At 39.7% G+C, this 24,092-nt stretch overlaps 1 protein-coding gene across 5 annotated transcripts in view; it reads right to left on the bottom strand.

The window, feature by feature from the left end:
* PRKN (parkin RBR E3 ubiquitin protein ligase) overlaps window positions 1-24,092 on the bottom strand; it is a 1,182,603-nt gene that overhangs the window by 151,803 nt on the left and 1,006,708 nt on the right. For 4 of the 5 annotated variants that reach the window (XM_067560808.1, XM_067560804.1, XM_067560805.1 and 1 more), the window contains one exon: window positions 18,609-18,758. In XM_067560808.1, coding sequence (XP_067416909.1) covers window positions 18,609-18,758 — 150 coding nt within the window. Of the gene's footprint in view, window positions 1-16,324; window positions 17,044-18,608; window positions 18,759-24,092 lie in introns of those variants that run through there. The other variant, XM_067560806.1, reaches the window with a different exon arrangement.

The raw sequence follows: 24,092 nt of genomic DNA, 5'->3' as shown, positions 1-24,092 counted from the left end.
CTGTATCTGTTTCCAAAAAATTGCAAACCTTGCTTGCTGGTGCTAGAAACTAACAGATCAAAGGGCTACAAGGAGTTAAAAATGACATTTGCTGGGAAGGGAAGTGAGCAAAGGAATGGGTAAGATTTAAAGTGACAGTTCCCAAAAGCAGGGCGAACAAGAACTGGTTTGTGAATTAAGGGAAGATATTGTCACCCACACCGTAATGATCTCAGGAGTCTATAAAAAGCTTAGACCTACCGGGATCCCCATGTGAAAGATGGAGAAATTCCTGGTAAACTAGACATGCATACAGTCTGTTTTGTTGTTTTAAGATCTTTCTCTCTATAATGCTTTTATTTTAAATAAACAATACTTTACTTTAAAAAGGGTGTTGGTTATTGGATACTACCGCCATTGCTCCCTGAGGGGACACAACTGCAGATACTGAAGATAAACAACACCTACTGAGGTAATCATGGTTGATCATAGGAGACTGTGGATCAGGGCCTGGTCTGAGAGTGAGAGCATTGCATGATTCCACCCCAAGAAAGAGATGATGGCACGAGGCTCAAGACCTGAGTGGGAGTGCACATGAAGAGACCTGGAGGCGTCAGAGGTGCAATTAGATCCATAACTGTGACACGTATCTCTAGGACAAAGAGAGAGTTCTTGGTTGCTGCAATCGCAGTACCTGGTAATTGGCTGCTCTGCCTAGTGAAACAGAGAAAGTGTGTCAGCAGAGAGGGATGGTTACTGGATGTTTGAAAAGAAGTGAGTGAGGTAGTGGTCATTCCAAGTATGCTGCAAAGGCAGAAAATTCCACACAGTGCTTGGGATACACTATACCTGACAGGGTTAGGAGTGCAGCAGGAAAAGAACAGAATTCTCCTTGAAGAAAACGATCAATTGTATTGGATAAGGGCACAACTAATGCTGATGCAAAGGTCTGCTAGAGCAACTTCTTCAGCTTCATGAGAGGCCATTAATGTGATTACCTAGTTTTCTATGAACAGAATATGGAATTGTTAATGCACATGTTACTGGCTTAGGTGATTCTTGCCTTAGCAAAGCAGTGACCGGTGAACACAAAATCTTTGGCATCATCGTTCATATATGTCTTTGGACAAGGACTATAGAGTTCAAAATAGAATATCTCCTAGTTCATAAAAAAACCCAAAAAACCTGGATGTAAAATATAATTATATTTGACTTCATTTACTGTGTTTTCCTTGACGTGTGTGTGTGGTGGGGGGGAGGGTTGGGGGGGGGAGAAAACTATTGTTAGTTCTGAGAAGCTCTCTTAGACAGTAGAGGCTTAATTTTTTTACCTCTGGAGCCAACATTGGTCATCCATAGGGAGGAAACTAGATAAGAATTTTCCTGAAGCACAGTGAATTAGATCATGTTGATTTTATACAGCTAACATATTTGTAACCAAGTAACATTTGCAAATGGTATTAGAGCAATTTATATCTGCCATGCGCCATCTCTTCAGCTGGAATGCTTTGCATGGGTTAAATGTCCTTTAATGCAATTTTAAATACTTATATGTCACACTCTGAAAATGGAGATTGAACTGTTCAGCTTTCTATTGACCGAAATCACGTAAGAGATTGTTTGCTAATATTTAACGTTATATCCTACTGGGGCAAACACCACTTGGCTTATACTAAAAACAATACAAAACCATTGATGTGTTTCCCTGAACAGTGAATGTTTGTGATGTATACTATGAAAATATCATTGGTGGGAACCACAGGAGCATAAAAAGCTATTATTTCAATGTACATTTATTGCTAAGTTTGTTTCCTCTATGATTTATTTAACTCACCAATTACCAACCTTCTCCACTTCCCTGATCATTCTTACAACTGAAAGATACGGCCAGTTACTGGTTCAAATTAATGGCACTTCACAGGCAGCTAACAAAGCACTCTCATTTCTAAACAAGAAGCACTTTCTTGGGGAAAAATCTAGGTAATTATTACATTATGTTATGCCCAGATTAAACTTATTTTCATAGTGTGATATAAAAATTTCATACCTACAAACATTTGGAAGCAAAAATCCAGTAGATCCAGTTACCATACATTTTCATAATACACATTAATATACACTGATTTGCATAAAATGGTATAGACATGTTTCCTCTCTGTCCCACTTATACCCACTCCTTGCATTTAACAATTATATATCAACTCTCATTCATTTCACACCAAGTCATTTCAAGCTACTCCCATTCTTTCCATACCTGCTTACACACACTCCACGCATAACTCACATCACAACTCTCCCAATTCATTCTAAATTTACCCATTCATTCTGCATGCACACAACTTCCCAGTCTAAATACATATAGCCTATTATTCTGCACTCCATCCCTTCATCCTGTATGCACCTATAGTGACTCTCAGACTTGACAACTCTATGACAGTTCTCTATACACTATGGGTTTTTAGACTCTTCTATGGATCTGTGAAGAAAGCCCCACCGACTGGCTGCTTTCCTCCATTCCCATGCTTGCTAGGAAAGGGCAGCCAATCAGAGCTACTGCACGTGCAGATAGAAAGTCTAGTCTCTCGGCCTGGGGAGTAGGCAGAACTCCAACTCCCACAACACCCACAAATTTCTAGATGTAAGTATATGCTCCCAACCAAATGGAGGAGCAGCTCCCCATTACTTAGGCTAGTGAAGGGGGTGAAGATGCTCTCTCTCCTCACTGGAGAGCTCTGTGTTGCCAGTGAGGTCTAAGTCAGGGAGTGAAGCTCCTGGAATCCCCAGCTGTCCGCTTAAGGCGGCTTCCTCTCTTTGTGCTCCCCCATGTGATGCACTCATCCACTCATATCCTGACCCTATCTCCCTGTATATTCCCACCCCCATCTCCCACTGTGCTGCTGCCCCAATTCCCCCATAGGCTGACTCCTGTCCCCTTTCCCATGAAGCGTCCCACTACCTCAATTTGCTACTACTTTCCCAACAACCTCACCTAACTCCAGGTCCAAAGCCTTACCAATGGTGCCTTCAGAGGGACCTTATGACCTCTTTCCTCCCATCCCACTGACTTCAGGGGTGTCTGCCTCTTCCTTCCCAACTTCCAGTCTCAAAGGGAGCACCAGGAGAGGCTGCTGCATCCCTAATCCCAAATAGAAGGGCAGGGGACTTTAGGGAAAAGGACATATTCCTGGATGCACAAAAGGAGTTATGGTGAACATCACAATGCCTAGGAGTCTAGGAAATCACTGAAATTCACAAAGCCTGAATTAGGTGCAACACATGGGGAGAGATAGGGGCCTTAGCATGCAACCCCCAAAAGCCAGCATGTTAGGCAGGGTGTTGCCTAAGCTAGTGAATGGGAGATGCCAACCAGAGAGGTGTGTTCTACGCTCCATCGCTCTCATGGAAATAAGCACCAAGGATTGGGTTGCAGTAAGGCACTTATCTCTGTTAGCGATTCACAGCCAGAAACCCTCTCTCGGAGTGAGGTGCCTATGCAGCGTTTGCAAGAAGCCAGGAGCAGGGAGCAGCCCCCTCATTACTTTTAGCTTAGTATACTCACCTGGGAAGTGAAAGATCCTTGGTTCAAGTCCCCACTCCACCTGCAAGGAGAGAAGGGATTTGAACAGGGATCTGCTACTTCTTAGGTGAGGTACTCTAGCCACTGGTTAGCAGATATTCTGATGGGAGGATCCCTCTGTCTCTTCTGTTGAAGCTGTTTCACTGTGGCTGAGCAGAAAATGGAAAGTGGGTATTCCTTCCATGCTGCCAAGTGGGCAGCACGTGATTGGCTCTAGTTTACTTCCCCCTTTGCACCAGCTCAGCACTGTTGGGGTAGGCAACGACAGGGTTTCACCCATGCCTCATACATCTGCTTGAGGAATAGCACCAATGGTTCAGAGCTGGTCTCCCTCCTCGTGTCCGCACTGAAAAGTGGAGAGCTCAGGCTGGACAAATCAGGGGCATTTTTCTTGTCCTTATTCCACTTCATGGCTGTACTACGGCTAGGCATGTTCTGGTCTTACAATTTCCAGAATCCAGAACTATGGTTACAGTTCCTTTCTAGGGTTCACCTGAGGCAATGAAGCTATGCCCTGCCCTTACTCTGGGCAACTGAGCCCTTATTTAGCTTTTAATTATTTTCATTGTTAATTCTAATAATTCCAGAAAGATCATTTTTATTTGCCTGCACATTTTCCATTAAAATAATTACCTGTGAGAGCAAAAGAACATTGGTGTGTGCCTTTTGCTTCTTTAGGATGTATAGAGAAGGCCTGAAAGTGGGGGTTGGAGGTTGTTGGGGTTTTTTTTGCTTGTTTTGTAACATTAGGAATTCATGCCCACCTCCTGAATTAAGGGCTCAGAAGGTTCAAAAGGTAGAAGAAGTTCTCCAGCATAAAAGGGAAGACAGACAAAACTTTATATATTTTTTAGTTCAAATGGAAAAATAAGTGGGAAAATTCATTTGACACCCCCAGTCCTGTAAAAGTAACCCCATTAGGCTTTCTTTATATATTATAATGAAACTGAACAAGGCACAAGCCATTATTTTTTCCTTTGAAGATCATCTTCAGCATTGCACATTATTGTTATGATTAATGGCATGTAAAAGAAATACAAGGATTTTTTGTATCCCAAGGATCAATCATGTTTAATGTATTACAAGGTGCTCATCACTGTCACATCTTGGTGTTGGAGATCTGATTTTTTATTGGTTTCAAAGAAAATATTAAAAAGATTAAGAAAGATAAGGAAAAAATATATTACTGTGGTATGCATGTGGGTGTGTGTAAGTGTGAACCATGGCAAGGTTAACCAAGCAATTTTATCAGCTGATTCCATTTGAAAAAGTGAGCTACCAGTACCTTAATACTTTCCACTTTATCTCTTAGCTCATGTCTTGTAAGTGTCAGCAGAATAGATTTTCTATCATGGCAGTGCATGTCACCCAATTTAACATAAAAGCTGTTGGGGGGGAAGAGGAGATCCAGTGATATCAATGATTTAATTTCTGAGAATGTATGAATATAATGGAGTTAACTGAGACATGGTTATCGACCCATGACATTCTACCCTTGGTCAAGGCGTTCATTCAGGGATACATTACATTACCTACATCAGAATTTTCCCTTTTATTTTTTCTTCTTTATTATGTATTGTTATATTGTGGCTTTCTATTATTTCTCAGAACTCTCACTGAATTACTGATGTTCATTCTCCAAATTCAGAGTATTATTTTTAATGTGCAAGTGATGTCTCTCACATTATTATTTTCAATTTATTTTCTTTTCACTGATCATTTCTGATTTTAGAACATTTTCTTTACTCCCTGCATTATTGCTTTGCAGCAGTAATGCTGTTATTAAGACTGAGCTGCAACTTCTGTCCTAAACCTACTTTCACACACTTGTAACTTTCCCCAAAATGTTCCCTTTTGGACTGAAGCTTTCTCTTATTCAGAAGTGGATTTTTATTTGACATTTCATAAGTATCATCTATTCATCCATTTTTAAGTTATCCAACATGAAATGGATGCATTTTCAGCAATTAAAACATTTACAGATTTTTTTTTAAGACTCTGATAATTGAAGAACAGCTTTGTTTTAACACTTCAAAATGACACACACAGAGATCTGATTATGGAATAGTGCCTTTGCCATTTATCTGAAATAGTTTTGAAATAAAGTTCTGCATGTGATAAGTATTGTTAAATAACTTATTGAAATAGAAGTGATGAGGAAAGCTGCACACAGTATAATTGCTCCCTGCATACAAAGTTTAAAGAGATGATTTGTTTTCTGTAATTACATTTAATTAGTTTTTAAAATAAATCAAATTAATTATCTGTACATATATTAACACTATTTTTCTTGCTGTTCAATGAGTACACACCTGCCTCATTCATTGCACACCATCCAATCTATCTTAATTTTATATATAATACCTAGAAGTGTTATATTGTAGTATATTAAATATTGTAACCTGTACACTGAGGACCAAATTTTCCTCTTACCCTGATGTAAATGCAAAGTAAATCCATTGTCTTCAATTGATTACTCTACCTGTACACTATTTTAATTGCAAACTGTGGGTAGAATGATGATCCTTTGCTCAAAGAGCTGATAAGAAATTGCACATAACTGCAGTGCCCCGGGAAGGAACTGTTATTCAGAAAGTCACAGTCACAGTTCCTTGCTTCTGGGGAAAAATTTACTGCAGTCTTTTACAAGGTGTAAATTACTTCCCTGTCATGCTAGATCAGCTCTGTTCCAGCCAAGGCTCCATATCTGCCCCTCACTGCCTGCTTGCTCGCAAGTGGGAATAGCCATCCCATGAAGCTTGTTCTCCATCCACTGCCTGGACTTGCAATCCAAGGAGATATGTGGGGGAGGGGTGCGAGGGGATTCCCTTACTTCAATACATGACCAGTGGCCCAGAATGAAGCAGGGATCATTCTTCATTCACTATGCACCATCCAGTCTGGACAGCAAAGGAGAAAATAATAGTATGGGACCATGTAACTAAATATATTGTATCATGTAATGGTGTAGAACTAAGGTTGCACAAGTAACCCTAACAGTTGGAATCTCAGTATGTTATTCAGGTATTGAAAGATCCTTGTTCCCTCAAATACTATGGGACTCCCAAAGGATTCTCATGTCATGGAAAATTTGAGGTGGGTGGATGTGCACTGGTACATGTAGCCACAGTTGTGACATTGATTTTACCTTGTCCATAATGATCTGCATGGCAATGTTGAAGGTCAACAAGTGATATATAGGAGCTATGTTCCTAGAGAGGTGAGCAGTATTCTGTGGTGGAGTAGACAAAGGCCAATGAAGAGGTCCACAGAGTTTTTACATTGGGTCTCCAGGTTGTTCCTGCCAGTTTCTGGAGGAGATTTACATACATCTTGTATTTTGTCATGGATATTTTTTCAGGTGCTCGTGGTTTGTGAACTTCAGTCTAATATCACACTAAGGTATTTTGGGGGTGGAATTGTGTCTTATCCACTGGCCACAAAAGTCCATATGCAGTTCCACCCTAGCCTTTCAATTGTTTTGATAGAATGCTGACACAAGAGTCTGGGGGGGGGGGGGTTGGTTTTACCCACTAATATAAGAAATATACTTCCAGAGTTTTAAGGTTCTTGGTTAAGATTTATTCTGTGATGGGTAAATCCCATGTCTGTATAGTCAGAGCAACGACATCAGCATAGACAAATTTCTGCAAAGATGTTTAGAGCAGGTTCGGGGAAGGTTGATGACAACCTTCTTGTGGTCTGCCCTATTATGTGCCAAGGCACGATCAATGTCATCAACTGGTATCTGAACATCATTCATCAAAGTTTCGTATTGAACAGCAATGGAATAGCTCCCCTGCAAAAAGTACTCCTCCCAGAGTCACATTAATAGAACCGTAGACCCAGCTCTACAAATTTGCCAATTAAACATTGAAGGTGTGTCCCAATCTAAAATTGACTACCTAGCTCACATTATGATCGACATCCTTGTCTTGCAAGAAACCCATGTCAAAGACGACACAAGAATCACACTGCTGGACTGGCAGCTACAATCTCCTGGCTTCCCTCCATCACCCAAGATATAGCCTTGCCATATACCTCAAGCAGAGTATTGAGGATTATGACATGATAGAGGCCAGGAGCAATTCCGGAACCTTTACTATCTCAATAATTGGCAAGATAACAGTAGTAATGTGCATAAACCACCTAATACAAACTGGCCTTCTCCCTCAGTACCCACATCTTATCTCCTGGCAAAGTACATCCGTGATTTCAATAGCCACCACATGATGTCAGGCTATAAAAGCAATGATATTGCAGATGAGGCACATTCAGAATGCTCATCAAACGAAGACATACTTTCTTTCCAATGAGAGAGACAGAGGCACTTTTCATTCTGCCCACTGTATCAGAGACTACAATCCAGATCACTGCTTCCTCACCAAAGACCCAGTCCAAAATCCATCAGAACACTTCCAGAACCATTTGTAGCCTACAGAGCAAGCTTGCCTGTTATATTCACTGGCTTGCCCTTGTTATAATTTAGCTGCTTTCATTATATTCAGCTGTAACGCAAGAAACCTACAGGCCTGTGTTCTGTAAAACATTAGCTTAAGCATAAATTTGCATAAATGTGGTTAAGTAGGCTGTAACCGTTAGCATAGAAAAATGGCCTAATGAATACCTTTACATTTTGGGAACTAAGGAGAGCTTTCTCAATGGTGGGAATTAGAATGTACCAGTAAATGCTACCACAAGGAATATGGAATTAATAATCACAAATCCGCTTAAGCAAAGGGTCACAGGCCTGACAACGAACTCGGGTGGCAGTTACACATATCAATATGTTAACATATAGAATGAGTACACCTCAATATTATGTGGGGGAAAAGGCTAAATTTGGGCATGGAGAACTGAGCATGAGCAGATGATGCTCAGGCCCTATAACAGTGCAGCAACTATGTGGCCTGGGGCTAATTCTTTTCTGTGCTTCTTCCATCACTATTTTCTACTACTTGACCCTTCAACTCATTGAGGAACTTGAACCATCAGACACCATGGCATGCCAGAGACAGGGCTGGCCCCTTTGTCTCTTACCACCATGTCCTCAAGGAAGGGCGTGAGTATGTAATTCTAAGAGCTTATACAGAGAATGCTACCACAGAAAACCCTGATATTGTATTATCGCTACCTTTTTATGTAGTTTGGGTCCTTTCCAGCTTTCTTCATTATTTTAATAAAGAATCTAAGGCTTTATTTTGCACTCAGTGTGCGTGTCCTTGTCATCCATCCTGAGACTCTGCACAAGATATTGAACTCTGTAGCGTTAGTTCTGTGTAGCCTGATTCCGGGGTAAGAACTTTATCACAGTCAGATCAACTGGCAATCAATCCAAACATTATTAACCTTAAAAAGGGTTAGGCAACACATTCTTGGTACCTTTTTACACAGTCAGCCTCAATCAGTGATAATCCACATTAGGACCGAACTCCCAGTAATTATGTCATTGGCCAAACCATGATGGAACTTTCAAAAGGCAAATGGACAGGATTCATTGAGACAATTTAGGCCACCAGTGACGCGATTCCATTGAAGCCCAAAAGTTTCAATCGCTTTACTTGGCTCATTCAAACAACAAGAAAAAAACATCTCCAGTCACTATCAAAAAGGATACACCCCATTCTAGAAACCAAAAATAGAAAGGCTATTAAAGAACTGGCTTCCAAATGTCTGGTGACCTGAACTCTGCAAAATCCTTATGGGAGTCACTGAATTTAGCACAGTGTCAAAGATAGATCAAGATGATTGAAGCTCTCAACTTTATTCACTCCAGCTGCAAAGCTTGGCTATTATTGTATCAGCATGGGGCTGCAAACTGTGAAAATTCAAAATCCTGAAGTATCACCTGATGTGATGACAAGAATGCTTCTCATGAACTCAAAAACATCAGAGGACAAGTCTACTAAGCACAAAGTGCATAGAGGGCTCCAACAAATAGTCGGTTCACTGCCCACCCTCTCCCCGCTATCGTTGCCCATCACTGCTGAAGAGGTAAACAAGGATCTCTGACTTGGGAAAGCTGCAGGACATGATGGCGTCTTTCCAAAATTTTTTTAAAATGTCAGAGCCAAGAGACAGAAATGGCTGGCAATGCTGTTCTCTAATATCCACTCCTCAAGGTTTGTCTGGAGAATCTGCTGTGAGTTTATGGTCACTGCCATTGCTAAGACTGGTAACCCACCAGTAATACCTCACTGTATTGGCCCATATTACTTCTCTGCATGTTGTACAAGTTCCTGTAAAGAATATTACTGGCAAGGATTATGCTGGGTTATGGAAGCAATGTTGCCAAATGAACAAGTGAGTTTCTGACTAGGCTGCAGCTCCACCGACCAAGGATTAGCTTTAACACCACATGCTGAGGAGGGAATTCTAGTGGGACAGCTTTCTTGGATTTATCTGCCACTTAGAACAGTGTATGGATTATGGCCTTCTCCTGAAAACCAGCAAAATTATCCTAGCAATACAATGATAAAGTTATTCCGATAAGTTCTGACTTTTTGTGTTTTCCTTGATGACCAGGTCACCAAGGCATGCACTCTCAATGATGGCCTATCACAGGGGTCAGTCCTAACATCAATCTTGTTTTACATTTACAACAATGATCTTCCCCATTCCTAGGACTTAATTGCTATTTCTAGCTACCTCAAAAAGGAAAATTCCTCTCGAAAAAGATGATAGCTGCAGAACTCGAGTGATTCACAGATGGGTGCTGCATTTTAGGAAGTTAATATAAGGCAGAGTAGAGAAACAGTTTACCAGTTCCTCTGATGAACTAATGGAAAATTGCTAGAATTCTGCCAACTCTTTCAGTGTGTTACATGGGAGTGTGCTTGCTTTTGTAAAGGTAACATTATGGCAGAGTTTCACATTATTGCTTCTCTGAAACAAGTCTTCATAGACTCCAAATTTATGAAAAGTATGCTGTTGGGTGCTATCTGTCTATCTAGGTACTATCCTATGCTTCCTCTGGGCAGAAGTAATCCCCTTGGGTTCCATCTGCTACCCTCCTGGTCAGTCTGGGTACTGACTACTTGGAACTCAGGTAAGTATTTAACATATTATTTATTAAGGATGAGAGGCAATAAACATCAGAGCTCTACTCAAGCAGAGTCATGGTGGAATAACCTGACCAGAAGATAGCTCCATAGAACTGGTAACAGCATACAGTATATATAAACAAAGTAACTAATTAAATACAGAGCCTGAGCTGTTGTTACGTAAACAAATCAACCAGCCCAGAGCTGCTAGGTACATAGGTGCCTATCACATGAATTATAACCATAAGCAAGATTCTGAGATCTCCGTACCTCAAGCCAGGAGTCTCTTCTGCACATGTGCAGACCCATAAAGGTCACACAGTGTCCAGCCATGATTGACAGTTGTAAACTGCACTTACTCAGCTGGAAACATCCTGGTAGCATAGACTACAACTGCTACTATTTACATTTTAATTTGCACAGAATGGATTTAGGCCCTGATTTTCCGCTCTGTCTTGTGCAGTCATTTACATGAGCATAAAGTGGGTGCAGACCAATGCCAGATCAGAATTGCTATAAAAGGTGTAGAAAACAGCTCTCACATTCGGACCTGTTATATATATAAAATATATATATATGTATATATATATGTATTTATGGGAGCTGCTGCCTCTATGAACCTTCTGATTATTTTTAAGTTCTTCTGAAACTGGCCTAATGATTATTTCAAAAATTAAGCCAGACATATGGACGACATTTTTTTAGTTCTTGTGCATCCAGAACTTTGAATTTACCCGACTAAACCATGATGCTAGGTCAATAGGCTCCTTGTAATCTAAAATCTTTCCTGTTTTATCATTCTTGTTCTAACCCTGTCTTTTTACCCCATCTTTTCTCATTGATTAAGCAGCTCTTGCATTTTACTATAATGCAATAATACAATAGTGTGAATCCAAAGTCCCTGGGGATGTCTTCACATGAAAGGCTGTATATAAGCCTACTTTGATTTTATTTCTTTCTTTTGCATGTATAAATAATCTTCTACATTCAGCTTGTGGTTTCTCATTCCTGGTCAAATGTGAAAAGTTTTTAGATGATTGCTCATAAGCCTGTTACATAATTAGGATCTTGTCTTTGGTCTCCACCAGCCCCAAAAACACATTCTTAGTTGATTGCATTATTATCTCATCTCTTATGCTTCAGTGATGTACCTCTTTGTTCACAGCAAAATCTCACCACTTTATCGCTAATTATGTTAATTTACAAATTCATTTTTATTTGCCTTAGCTTTTACTTGCCTTGTCTTTAGGAGTGGAGTTTCTTTCCCCTTTCCTCCTTTCTTTTCTGATTTTAGAAATGGTAGGCTGGATCAGGGATACACATTCATCAGGCAGACAGAGCTTGGTTTCAAACAGATTTTACCTCCCCTTCTTTACTGATATTACACTCAACATTCTTCTTGACTAGCCATATGATGACACCTCTTTCCATCAGAGGTGTTCGGCAGTGTTTCCCCACCCAATCACCCATTCAATGGAGTTTCTCTACATAAAAGAGGCAGAGCCTGCAATTGCAGACAGCTTTATGTGCAACTTATAACTGGTCTTCAGACTTCATTAATTTCATGTAATATAATGGCTCAGCTATAGAAGACCTCTCTGAATCTGTCTCCACACCTCCAGACATCACTCTGGACACCCTGTTCCACTGGCTTGGAGTGGGGACAACAGAGGGGGTCCAGGGTTCTCTCTGCTCAGTAGATCACAGTGCCCAGGAGGCAAGTCACTTCTCCTTTCTAAGCCTGTTTTCCAAATCTATAAAATAAATGCTTGAGGTGATCTGCTGGAGGCTGCAAACATCCTAAGTCACATTCACTGTCATACTTCATCTACAGTAAATCTCATTTCCCCCATTTTACAGGTGGAGAAACTGAAGCAGGCAGCACTCGGAACTTCTAATCAAGTTAGTGGCTAATATGGGTGTTCAGTATCTCTAAAAATCAGGTCCCTGTAAGGCATTGGGCCGTCACTCCCTGTCCGTCTAGGAGTGAGGCCACGCTCCCTCGCTACAGTGCTTCTGTGGATTTCCAAAGGAGGGAATTAGTGTTCAAGGGTCTCTGGCCCCTCAGAGAGGGGAAGGGCCGTCAAGCGGTCTGTGGGCTCTGGCCCGTCTGGCAGGGGCAGGGTAAGCAAGCAGTTTATGGTCCTCAGCCCACAGGCTGGACAGGGCAATTATTCAGTCCATGAGTTCCCAAGCAGTGGGCGAGCACCCACACAGTCTAGGGGCTCACAAGCAGGGTTCCACCCTGTCTGTTTCCGAGGGGGGCCACGCCACCTCGCTACAGTCCCAAACGACTTTCCAGGGGAGCACAGTGGTCTAATAGTTTAGGCAAAAGACTGAGATTCAGGAGACAGGTCCTAAAATCAAAATCAAAGGTGATTTAAATCCGAGCCCCATTTTATTTCAGCTTTCCAACTTTAAAATGGGTCAACATAAGCAGTGCCAGGTTTAGCTCATTTCTGTTTCATATAGAGATAGATTAAATGGGTCCCTTTTCTTTTGCAAAAGGGAAACGAGGGTGAATTCAGAAACAGATCCAATTTTATTCCCTCCCAAGCCTGCACCTCCACATGCACAAACACAATACTGGATAGCTGGTTCCAGTTTTGACTTATTGCTTCTAGCAACAGTTAGACTTAATCATGGTCTCTCCCAAAACACTTTTCCTGACTAGTGTGAATATAGTGTTATCCCCCGAGATCCATGTTATAACTTTGTTGAAAAACTATGCTACAGATCACAAAGGTTGGTAGCCTGTATACACTTGGCTAATACAATCATCAGGTAACCCTCACTTTCCTCCATTTCTCCCCCAAAAAGCCTTCCCACACTGTTTAAGGAAACTATGCGAGACTAGCACTGTTTCATCCATAGTAGAAACAGGGCCAGAGAGTCACAAATTTGTTTTCTACCACCATTCTATCATCTAGTATTCTGTGTAGTTGGGAGGTAAGAGAAAAACCAGGTATTCTTATACATACTGAACAGAGTACAAGTAATTGATTTGTTCTCCTTATATAAACTATTTGTTTTGTGGTTTCTAGCCATAAGAACTAACATGATCCATGTTATTAATAATGGAAACATTCTCCAGATTGCTTTATCCAGACACTGTTGACATCTGAATTTCATATCTGTCACAAGATCAATGAGTTGCAATATTGCTAGGCACAGCCACTGGAAATAATGTATTTTGGCAGCAATATGGCATGTTAATTGCAGTGTGTTATCATAGAATAAGGGTGTTATTAAACTCATCAGTATTCTATCACATGTTAAAGACTCCTATGTTTTTACAGATCATTACAAACCATGTTATACATTACCAGAAAAACAGAATTTCAGTCATTCTGTGAAAGCCTGTCATATTTTAGCAATGAAACAACTTGCTTAGCTACTGAAGCATAATGTGTCAACAAGATGGAATTCCACTTTCTAGAGGCTAGAGTACCCACTCAACAGAAGAAAGCAATACATGATTACTGCCTAGAGCTTGTGGCATAATGCTAGCAACTCAGCATTTAGCAATAATGGAAAATGTCTGTCTCATTTTCATTCCCCTTGAAAAAAGTCACCATATGATGTCCTGAAACACTTCTGCTGTGAGTCAGCTCCTTAATCTCAACAATATCCTCAAACATTACTTTGTCCATGATAATATATTTATGGAAGATTTTCTTAAAAGCACAAATGTAATAAAATGTAGGAAAACAACAGAAATATGAACTAAAATAAGAAGAGTAGCCCTTCAATTTTAGTAGTAGATATTGGTTGTCTTCCTGATTTCCACTTTAAAGATTCACAAATGACATAAAAGTCTTGAGCTCTTTTTGTTGAATTTTATGTTCTTTCTTCTGTTTTTCACAAACCAAGTGTTTCTCTCTCTGAGATCATACCTTGGATAAAAAAGACTCTATTATTTCTTTTTTCCTCATCTGAAAACTGAGGCAAAGTTTCCGATTGTTGCATAAACAGCTCATTGTTCCCCATGACCTTTTAGTCATCTGGTTATAAAGCTTAGTAGTTTGGGGGGGGGGGGGGGGAAGGGGGAGGGAGAATCCATTTTGTGTGGCTTGCAAGTATTTTCCTGAAATATGAATAATAGGTTTGACTGTCTTTATATTTTTAAATATCTTAAAATGTCTAATTTTACATGTCCACTGATGAAATATTTATTTAACTGAACACTTATATGTAGCTCTCTGTTTGAAAATGACATCTTCTACCGTAGGCAGATTTCAAATCATTCTTGACAAGGTGCTGCATATGAAACATTGTCCTGAAATCAGATGGCTTAAGAATGATAGGTTCCCCACAAATAAGGAGCATGCTGACCAGTGAAATGCAGTGAACTGAACTTTGTCACAGAGAATGCTTATATGTGACAGCTATGTGAAATCAAAACTGTTTTCTACTGCCTACATTTGTATTTTGTTGTTTTGTATGTTGTGTTTTGATGCTATTATACTTAAGATTAGAGCTGGACAAAAGTTTTCCAAATGGAACAGTTTTCTAACAGAAAATGCTGGGATTGTGTTGATTCAGTGAAAACTTTAAACAGAAACCAGGCAGGCAGGAAGGCAAGCTGCCCGGTGGCTCACCAGCCAGCCAGCAGGGAGGCAGGCTGCCAGGCTCCCTGGGCTCTCAGGCTCCCCAGTGAATACCCTGCAGATGATGTATAGACTATTTTGATTGCTTTTTGTGTATGCTTCCTTAACTATGGAAAAATAATTACAAATCAAATAAACAGAATAAAAAGAACTGCTTGAAAACGTAAATGATACACGCAGTACCTAGTGTTAGCTATTTTGGTTTATGGAAAAGGAATGCTAATCAGAAGGAAGACATTGTACTTGAATACAATTTATTTTTCAGTGAATACATGCAGTCCTGGAGTCTTAAAATTCCACTTGTCCTGCAGGAAGGTTGTGTATTTTGGGGGGGGGGGGGGTTTGCAAGAACTCTGTTATTCAGTGGGAGTCTGTTTACAGAATAGTAAATCTGCTGTATGATATTTCTCGTGTCATTAGTAAAATGTGTCATAGACGAAGGTTGAGATTCTCACTTGTGGATTCTGTAATCAGCTGAGGGGGGCAGGAGGAAGGGCTACAAAGCCATTATGATTCCCTGATCATGTAGCCATTTATACTGCCAGCCCTATTCCTATCATAGTTTAAAGAAGTTTTAAGGCTGGCTGGCTCTGGCCTCATGGAGAAATGGCTGTTACCAAGGATCACTGGAGCACAGTGGTATTCCAGGTACACATCCTTGCACTTAGTCATGCCTCCAACATGCATGCTACACCAGGGTGGAGGTGGAGAGAGAGGCTTAAGGTATAGCTATAGTGGCTCTACACTATCCAGGGATTTCCCCTCCAGTCTAAGGGATCCCTGTCCAGCTGGATCTGCTGGCTTTCTACACCTTCTTTTGCTGCTGGGGGGATGCAAGTGGGCCATATTTTAAGAGAGAATCTGAACCCAAAATGTTTCTTCTATGTCTCACTCTAATAAATTAGATGAGTGGTGAGACTTCTTCAGGTGTGTGGAGTGTTCATGTGTATACTAAAGCATTCATTTTAATAAGCATGTAATATACTTTTCCTTGGAGCTCAGTTCTAACCTCATCAGGTTCTCTGGTTTTATCTCCAGGTTTTTCTTTGATATATAGGAAGTAATATCCTAGAATAGTAGAAAACAAGACAAAGATGTTTTATTTATAGAGCTTTCATGGGCCTTGATTACCACAACTTTTCCTGTACCCAGGCCAGTTGGTACAATCTGTAATGTCTTCCATATTTTGTTGCTGTTTTCTTGTATTAAACATGTCAACATTTTACATCTGAGCAATAAAAGTAGAGAGAGAGGTCTGTTGAATTGCAATGAAGGCAGAACAACAGTGCATAATGCTAATGCTTTGGGAAATTAATCAATGTTTTACGAGTAATAATACAAAGTGTGAAGGATTAGCTGAGACCACAATCAGTTGGTGGCACTACTGTTCGTAACTGAGAAAAAGATTTCTCCATAATGCTCCTCCAGTCAAAAATAAACATCTCCAGATTCACAATACTCTTCTTATTTGCTTTAAAAGGATCACAACCTGATTGCAATAGACACTGTACAGAAGCATATTAAAAGAAAGCCAATGCCTTCTCTATTAGAATGCAGAAAAAGTCAACTGTTTGTCTTGTGGCCTTCATTTGAGCTTGTAAACTCTTGTCTATATGGTATATTACAAATCACAAAGAGACTTGGGCCAAACTTTTGTCCTTTTTTCCCCACTGTGGTAAAGAAAACTTCTCATCTGTGGCCCTGATTCTGAAATCAGGTAGCTTGTATACATGTAGACTACTCCTTGAGGTCCCCAGAACATGGCATAGACAGCCTCACATGACTCCTTCCATGGGGGTCCAGCAGAAAGAATCTTCTCTAAGATTTTTTTTTTCTGCAGGGTGAAAGAGAGAATCAAAGCCACTATTTTCTGCCCTGTTCTCTCGTGCTTGGGTGTGGATTTTGGGGGAGTGCCCAGAATTTGGCTCACAGAGTGGGCTAACCTTTCCAATCTTTGCTTCAGTGAAGTGTGTCCCCTTCTCAACATCTCTTAACCCAAAACAACTGGACAAGTAAAATTCCAGTCACATAGTCTGGTCAGTAACTACTAAAGCAGAGAGTCCTTAAAAGAAAATATAACAGCTTGCTAAACAAGTCAATATATAAAACCTTTAAATTAGATACATTTTATTTACAGAGCAACTGCAGATTCAAAATGATGAAGAATGAAGCTACACAGAATGCCATTTGATTTTTATCACTCTAAGGTAGACAGTAGAGTAAAAATTATTGGTGATTTTATTGTTTTTAACCAGTCCTGAAATTTAATCTGGAGGCCTCTCTTTTTGTTTAGTTATTCTTGTTTCTCATTACTTTTCTAACCTCCCACCTTTTATTTCAGAGCTCCGTGCCGGTTCAGAGAGTCTGGGAAACACAATGTTTTACATGCACCACCGCCTGGACAGATAGGAAGTTGTACCAAGGTTGACAGATGCTAACCTACTCATCGACCACAAGTTACTGTAACTTCTTAGTTCAGCAAACAATTATTCTTCTATGCTATCAGTTTGGGCAACATCAAAACTGCAGTAAAAAGTGCATTTTTCACTACAAAAAGACAATAGCAATAGCATGTTGCTACTTTATAAATATATATATTTCCTATCCTTCCACTGCCTGCATGGATGTAGTAATAATATCAGGCACAGGAGGATTCCCTTGGTACCAGCATCAGTTAGTCACTTCAACCTATCATTTAGTAGGGCCTTTTGTGTATAGAAATTTTTCCCCTCCAGCCCTTTTCTTTTAAGATACAGTGGTATTTTTATTCAAGAAAATGACTGATACACCTAGTCTGACCTCTTAGCACAACATATTTTCAAATGCTGCTTGTTTTATTTTCCTAAAAATCCCATTAGCTCTGCACATCCTTACTTAAAAACAGTTTTTATGAGACAATAAAGCACTGAGGTTTCTGCATTAATCTTCATTACATTTCTTAAAATACTCACACAAACAATGTCACTGAGGTATCATTGACTGGTCATTCCCTCTCTCTTTATCCCCTTGTCTATTTAAGAAGGGCAGTACTAATACAATAATAAATGGTTTGCTCTAGATCTTATTCAGTTTTGCTGAGTGCTGGGAGAAAAAAGTCAAAGCTCTTGGCATGTCATTTGCACTGTTCAACTGCTCACTGTAACTACCTAGATCAGCAACTTCTCAAACCAATTAAAGCGAAGGATTCTGGGATGGACATATTCTACATGACAAAGTAGTGATTTCTAGTCTCTGGCACTGTATTAAAATTGTTTATTGAAAGCTACTGCCTCTCACTGTGGTATGAAGGGTAATTCAAAGTCACCAATGTGAAAGGAAAATCCATTCTTTTTCCTTCTTGTTAAATCTTGCAATCTCAGTTGATTCTCAATGAGCTATAAGGAAAATGCACAATCTTACCCCACAGCCCAGTCCATTGCTTGGCTCACATATTATTTTTCTCACATCTGGTTCAGGAAGCAAGCCAGCTCCACATCCTGGAGTAGGACACAGCACTCCACCCATCTGCAGCACACACTCTTCTGCACCATAGCGCTGGTAGCGGTTGTACTGCAAGGCAAATATATGTATTGTAGTTCAAAGAGAAATCCTAAACTTTTATGCTCCAGTTTATCTTGTTCAATAAGGTCAGCAGTTCTGATGTTTCAGTTTACACGGTAACTTCAGGTTATGTGTCAGATGGTTGTGGCATGAAAGTATTGCCTCATTGTTTCAGTAAACAGGATAAGTGCTACAATGCTTCATTCCGCATTAGAAACAAATTAGGGGAGGAAATCAAAGAGCTGTAGCCAAAAATTAACAGTATAATGCTTTAGAGCCAAAAGCATTCCACAATTACACAAGACAACTTTCTTTTGAAAAACATATTCAAGGTAGATAAACTGAGCCACAAAATGTTTCTCTGAGCAACATAATTTATTTTAATTTCATGCCTAGGGTTTTTTTTACGTCTCTCACTGTCGTGTCAGAGTGTTTCACAGACATCCATTTGGTAGCCTCACAACAGCAGGGAGGGAAGCACCGCCATTTTACAGATGGAGACACTAAAAAGTTAAGCGACCTACCCAAGTTTATACAGGAAGTCTGTGCCAGAGTCAGAAATAAAACCTACTGTGAGTCTACTCCAGTGCCTTAGCCATGACACCATTCTTCCACTTTTAAACTGCCCGTGTGCACCTAAGGAAAAAGTATAAATTACACCATCTCTGCCACTTTTAATCATATTGAGCGGTACCTTACTTCAGGACTGCTTGCAGAGTACGGGTGGCAGAATCTGATCCTAAGTAAATCTGATCCTCTTTTGGTTATTATTAGGGTTAACCACAGGCAACTAACTTGTTTTAAACATGAATGTCTTTGACTACATTAGGTGCTAAAGAGAATTGATCAAAACATGCAGGGAACATTTTCATCCAAATTTCAAATCTTTGGAAAATTTTGATGAACTTTACTGCTAAGTGGTATTTTAAAATGTTAATTAGCACATTAGTTACCACATTTTAAAGCCATCGCTCATTTTAGAATATAGACAGACCTTAAGGCAGTTAGGTGGAACCGGGGTGTTAAAAGTTGGATCAGTCTGGCCTAATATGTTTATATAGCTCTTGGCCCTCCTGACATATTCAGATTGCACAGAATTTCAGTTTTCTTTTTTTTTAAAGTAAGACTCTAGCCCTTGTGGCTGTGAAGAAAACCTTAAAATTGTTACATGAAGGTAAACCAATCCAGTGTTTTCTTCTTGAGTCTGCAGACAGCCTGAAACAATAATGGAGACAGATTTGAACTCCTCTATCCATTTGATTATCAAAGAAATATCCAGAGAGATGGGAATTGGGAATTTGCAACTGCAGGGAAGGAAATGCAGAGGGAATAAGAGAGGAAAGACAAGGATGAAGGACAGAAACATAGAAAGGGAGGTGGGGAAGAAGGATTTCCCATTGAGTGACAGTGAATGAGTTAGTTTTTCACTGGTTCTTTTAAAAAGTATCTGGGTTTTCAAAGCCATGGTCAAGTTACATAATACCCATGTTAAAAATAAGAATCTTATATCCTGTTTTACAAAATCTTTTCCAAACAGTTGGGAAAATCCATAAAAAAATACCTCTCTCTTTATATTAAGCAAAATAAAAGCTAAAGGGAGAAATACCCATTTAAAGAAGAATCACTCAGTGTATGGCAGGCATGAGCAAATTAATTGAAAATTGGGGATTAAGATCTTACGTGCTTTACTGCCTTCTTGTTAGAGAGGAATTTGAAGATATCAGTATTTAGAGAGGTGTATACGACACGTGTCTGTCAGGTCTCCTTGAATGTGGGGGCTCAACAAGGCAAATGGTTTTTAACATTATTATGCATGAACCCATTTATCCCAGGTAATGGGATAAATATTTAATGTTGGAATCTATCAATTTTCAACCAAATTTGTGATCCTTGCAGTAAATATGTTGAGTGCTCTGAGTCATTCTGCCAGCCTTGAACGGAAGTGCTGGTAATCGCAGCTGCAAAACTCTCTAAGGACCTCGTTTTTCTTCAGAGCACAGAGTGGACCTGAAGGTGAGGCAGGAGATTGTCTTACCGTCTTAAAAGGTAACATTCAATTGTGCTGAATGTTTGATTGTTAGAAGCTTCCTATTATAGACACAAATACCAGCAATGCTATATTTGAGGGTCTATCAGCATTTCCATTATAAATCCTCAACAGAAAAGAGAAAATGATTTTCAGTCTCAGATTTGGCATAAAAGTAGTCAGCAGGATTTTTCCCCCTTTAATAAAGAAATTTTCATTTTAAAAAAATCAATTCTGCTTTATAAGTTATAGACAGAAAAATTGATTTACAGGGTTCATTGGGAAAAAACATCATATTTTGTCCAAGGAATTTGACATTTTATATTGGTTCAGCACAGAAATCATGCCAAATCATTACACAATTATAGCACTGTCAAGAGTGATTTTCATACTAGAAAAGCAAAACAAATGGATCAATTGGAAAACAGAGAAGACCCTACTAAATGCTTTGCACATTCTGCTGTTCAGTTAGAATACTGTCTCCTGCCTCTAGAGCTCGGATACTTTTACAAAGGTGTCATCCTCCAATATTTTTCTTTTCTATCTATACTGTAGATCAATTAAAGGCCCAGAGATCAACTGAAAATGAAGAAGCAGAATCTGTACAAGTCTACTGTCATAACAAAAGTCAGTTATATGCTATGGTTAAAGAACAAAATATCTCCATTTATATTAAGGGCACACTTATAAAAAAGCTTATAAAGGATTAATACACAATGGATAAGTGTTTAAATCAATTGCTATAGAATCCAAGATGGCAACAGGTTGCTGTCAAAGGGCTACCTCAACTGCAGCCACCTCTTGGAACAGGCCCTGGCATGATTGGTGCACCAATTTCCCCCGTAGGTAACCCAAAGACTCTACTTTAGGCTGTCTTGCTTCAATAGCACCCTCCATAGGGCTGGGTTTATTACAAGAGCATATTACAAATATCCCAAAGCACAAGTCCCAAAACATAATCCATTTATCACCCCAGTGCAAGCAGTCCTTAAAATCACATATCCTCCGGGCCATGGATGCAACACGGACCACATTCCAGCGTCTTCCACCACATCTGGATTCTTTGTTGGTCTTCTTCTGTCCCTCTACCAGGACAGTCACCCCAGCCCTTCCAGCTAAAGTGCAACCCCACTCTTCCTCACTCTCTGATAGATGATCTTCCTCACAAAAGGAGCATCCCTCATGGCTCCTGGCCCTCTCTGTTCCTCTGGGTCCAGCTCCCAGAAATGTCAGCTGGTAAACCTCTCCAGTGCTTTCCCTTCCTTCAGCCCTCTCCAGCCCTCGACTTTGGCACTCTAGCTTAGAGCCAGCAGGCACCTCCCTTTGCTGCTACTCCTGCCTTCAGTTCTCTCCAGCCTTAGCTCTCTGCCTTGGGGACACCAGCCAGCAAGCCACTCTTGCAGCTCTCCTTGCCCCAGGAAACACCTTCTGGATCTGGCAGCTCTCACCTTCCTCTTCTCCTGATTTTCACTTAGGCAGCTCTAATTGACAGGGTCTCTTAAAGTCCCAAGATGCAGCCCTACCCCTTAAATGGCCAAATGAAAGCACCTGTTCTGGCACAGGGAAGCTGGATTCACTTCATTTACTGGAATCAACCACCCTCTGACAGCTGAATACCACCGTAGGTTATAACAATCTGTAACACCTTCTATTTATCATCATGTATAACATACAGAACTCATGTCTGTAACAAGTTTACAACAGGTAGAATTTTCATAAGTGTCTAAGTGACTTAGAAGCATAACTCATTTTCAGAAATGACAGGGAAAATCACTTTTGAAAATAGGTCCTAGGCTCCTAAATCACATAGGCACTTTTGGAAATATTACCCATCTATTTATCATTTTTAACACCTTATAAATTATTTATAGATTTATTCTTAATATCAAGTGGGGCTGAACAAACTATATTTAGGATAAAATTATGTTCCATCATTTCAGACAAACTTCTTCAGGCGATCAGATAAGTCTTGAATGCTCTAGGGGATGGGGCACTGGACTGAACAGTTACTAAGGAGATCTGGGTTCAATTCCAGGCTCAGCCACATACTTCATGTGTCATTCTAGGTAAAACACTTGATCTACTTTGCATTCCCATTTGTAAAGTGGGGGATCGATACTTCCCTACCTCATAGGGATCCTGTAAGGATAAAAATCCATTAATAACAGAGAGGTCATCAGGTATTACGGTGATGAGGGCCATATAAACAGAAAGAAATTAAAGTTTCCCCTAAACAAGCATTTAGTAAAGACACCCAACATGGAAGGAATCAACAACGAACCTTCTACGATTGTTAGAAACTAACTTTAAAAGTAATCTGATATAAATTTGTGAGGCATTCAGATTCTGCTGTGATGAAAGCCACAGAGATATCTGTAAATAACTGGAAACCAGTTACTTTCATACATGCAAAAAACCCAAAACAAAACCCCCATAACAAAAAACAAAAAACAAAAAAAAGCCCCCAAAAACAACAAATGTAAAAATAATGTATTGTGTAAATTTCCCAATTAATAGTATTTAAAAAAATGCTTCAAATACACATTAAATCATGTTAGCATTGTGATTAATTTTAAGTGACAAGCACGGCATCCACTAAATCTTTTGCATGAAAAATATATTAATGCTACTCGAGAACAATCCGCTGAGGCGTTCTGGAAGGAAATTGGATCATTCTGGGGACTGGAGAGGGGATATGGTAACCTAACACTTTTATGACACAGATTTGAATGCAGCAAGGTTGTTAGTAATCAAAAACCACTAACATCTGATTTTTGAAGAATTTGAAGTATTTGGGCATTTAGTATATTTGGAACTTTAAAGGGCCAATTTACCAAAGTTTAAAGCAATGGTTAGCATAACTGACTGGGAACCTAAATTTAAATTGGGGGTGTTTACAAAAACCGTGAATTGTTCAAGGACATTCAATTGGATGCCCAAAAAGCCACATTTTCAGAGAGGTCAAAAAGGGTATCCTAGCCAAAAGCCATGCTGGTTAAAAGGAGATTTGGAATCAATATATAAAAGGAGAGGGGAAATGGGGGGAAAGGGCAATGAATATAACCTACAGGTTAAAAAATGTAGGTGTCAAAGAAAGCTAAAGAAATCAATGGCCGGTAAGATTAAACACAATAAGATGGCATTTTAAAAACATATCAGGAACCAAAAACAACAACAAAAATCCCTAGGTCCAGTATAAATCCATTGCTAGATGCAGGTGGTAAAATTGTAAAAAAGAATGCTGTAAAAAAGGCAGAAATGTTCAATATATATATATATTTCCTTTCTGTTTTTTGAACGAAGTGGAGAAAGTATCC

This window comes from Emydura macquarii, unplaced genomic scaffold, assembly GCF_026122565.2.
Source record: "Emydura macquarii macquarii isolate MOO-44397 ecotype Brisbane River unplaced genomic scaffold, CSIRO-AGI_Emac_v2 contig_2308, whole genome shotgun sequence".
NCBI classification, from domain to species: Eukaryota; Metazoa; Chordata; order Testudines; family Chelidae; genus Emydura; species Emydura macquarii.
This window is presented reverse-complemented; position numbering and strand designations above follow the sequence as displayed.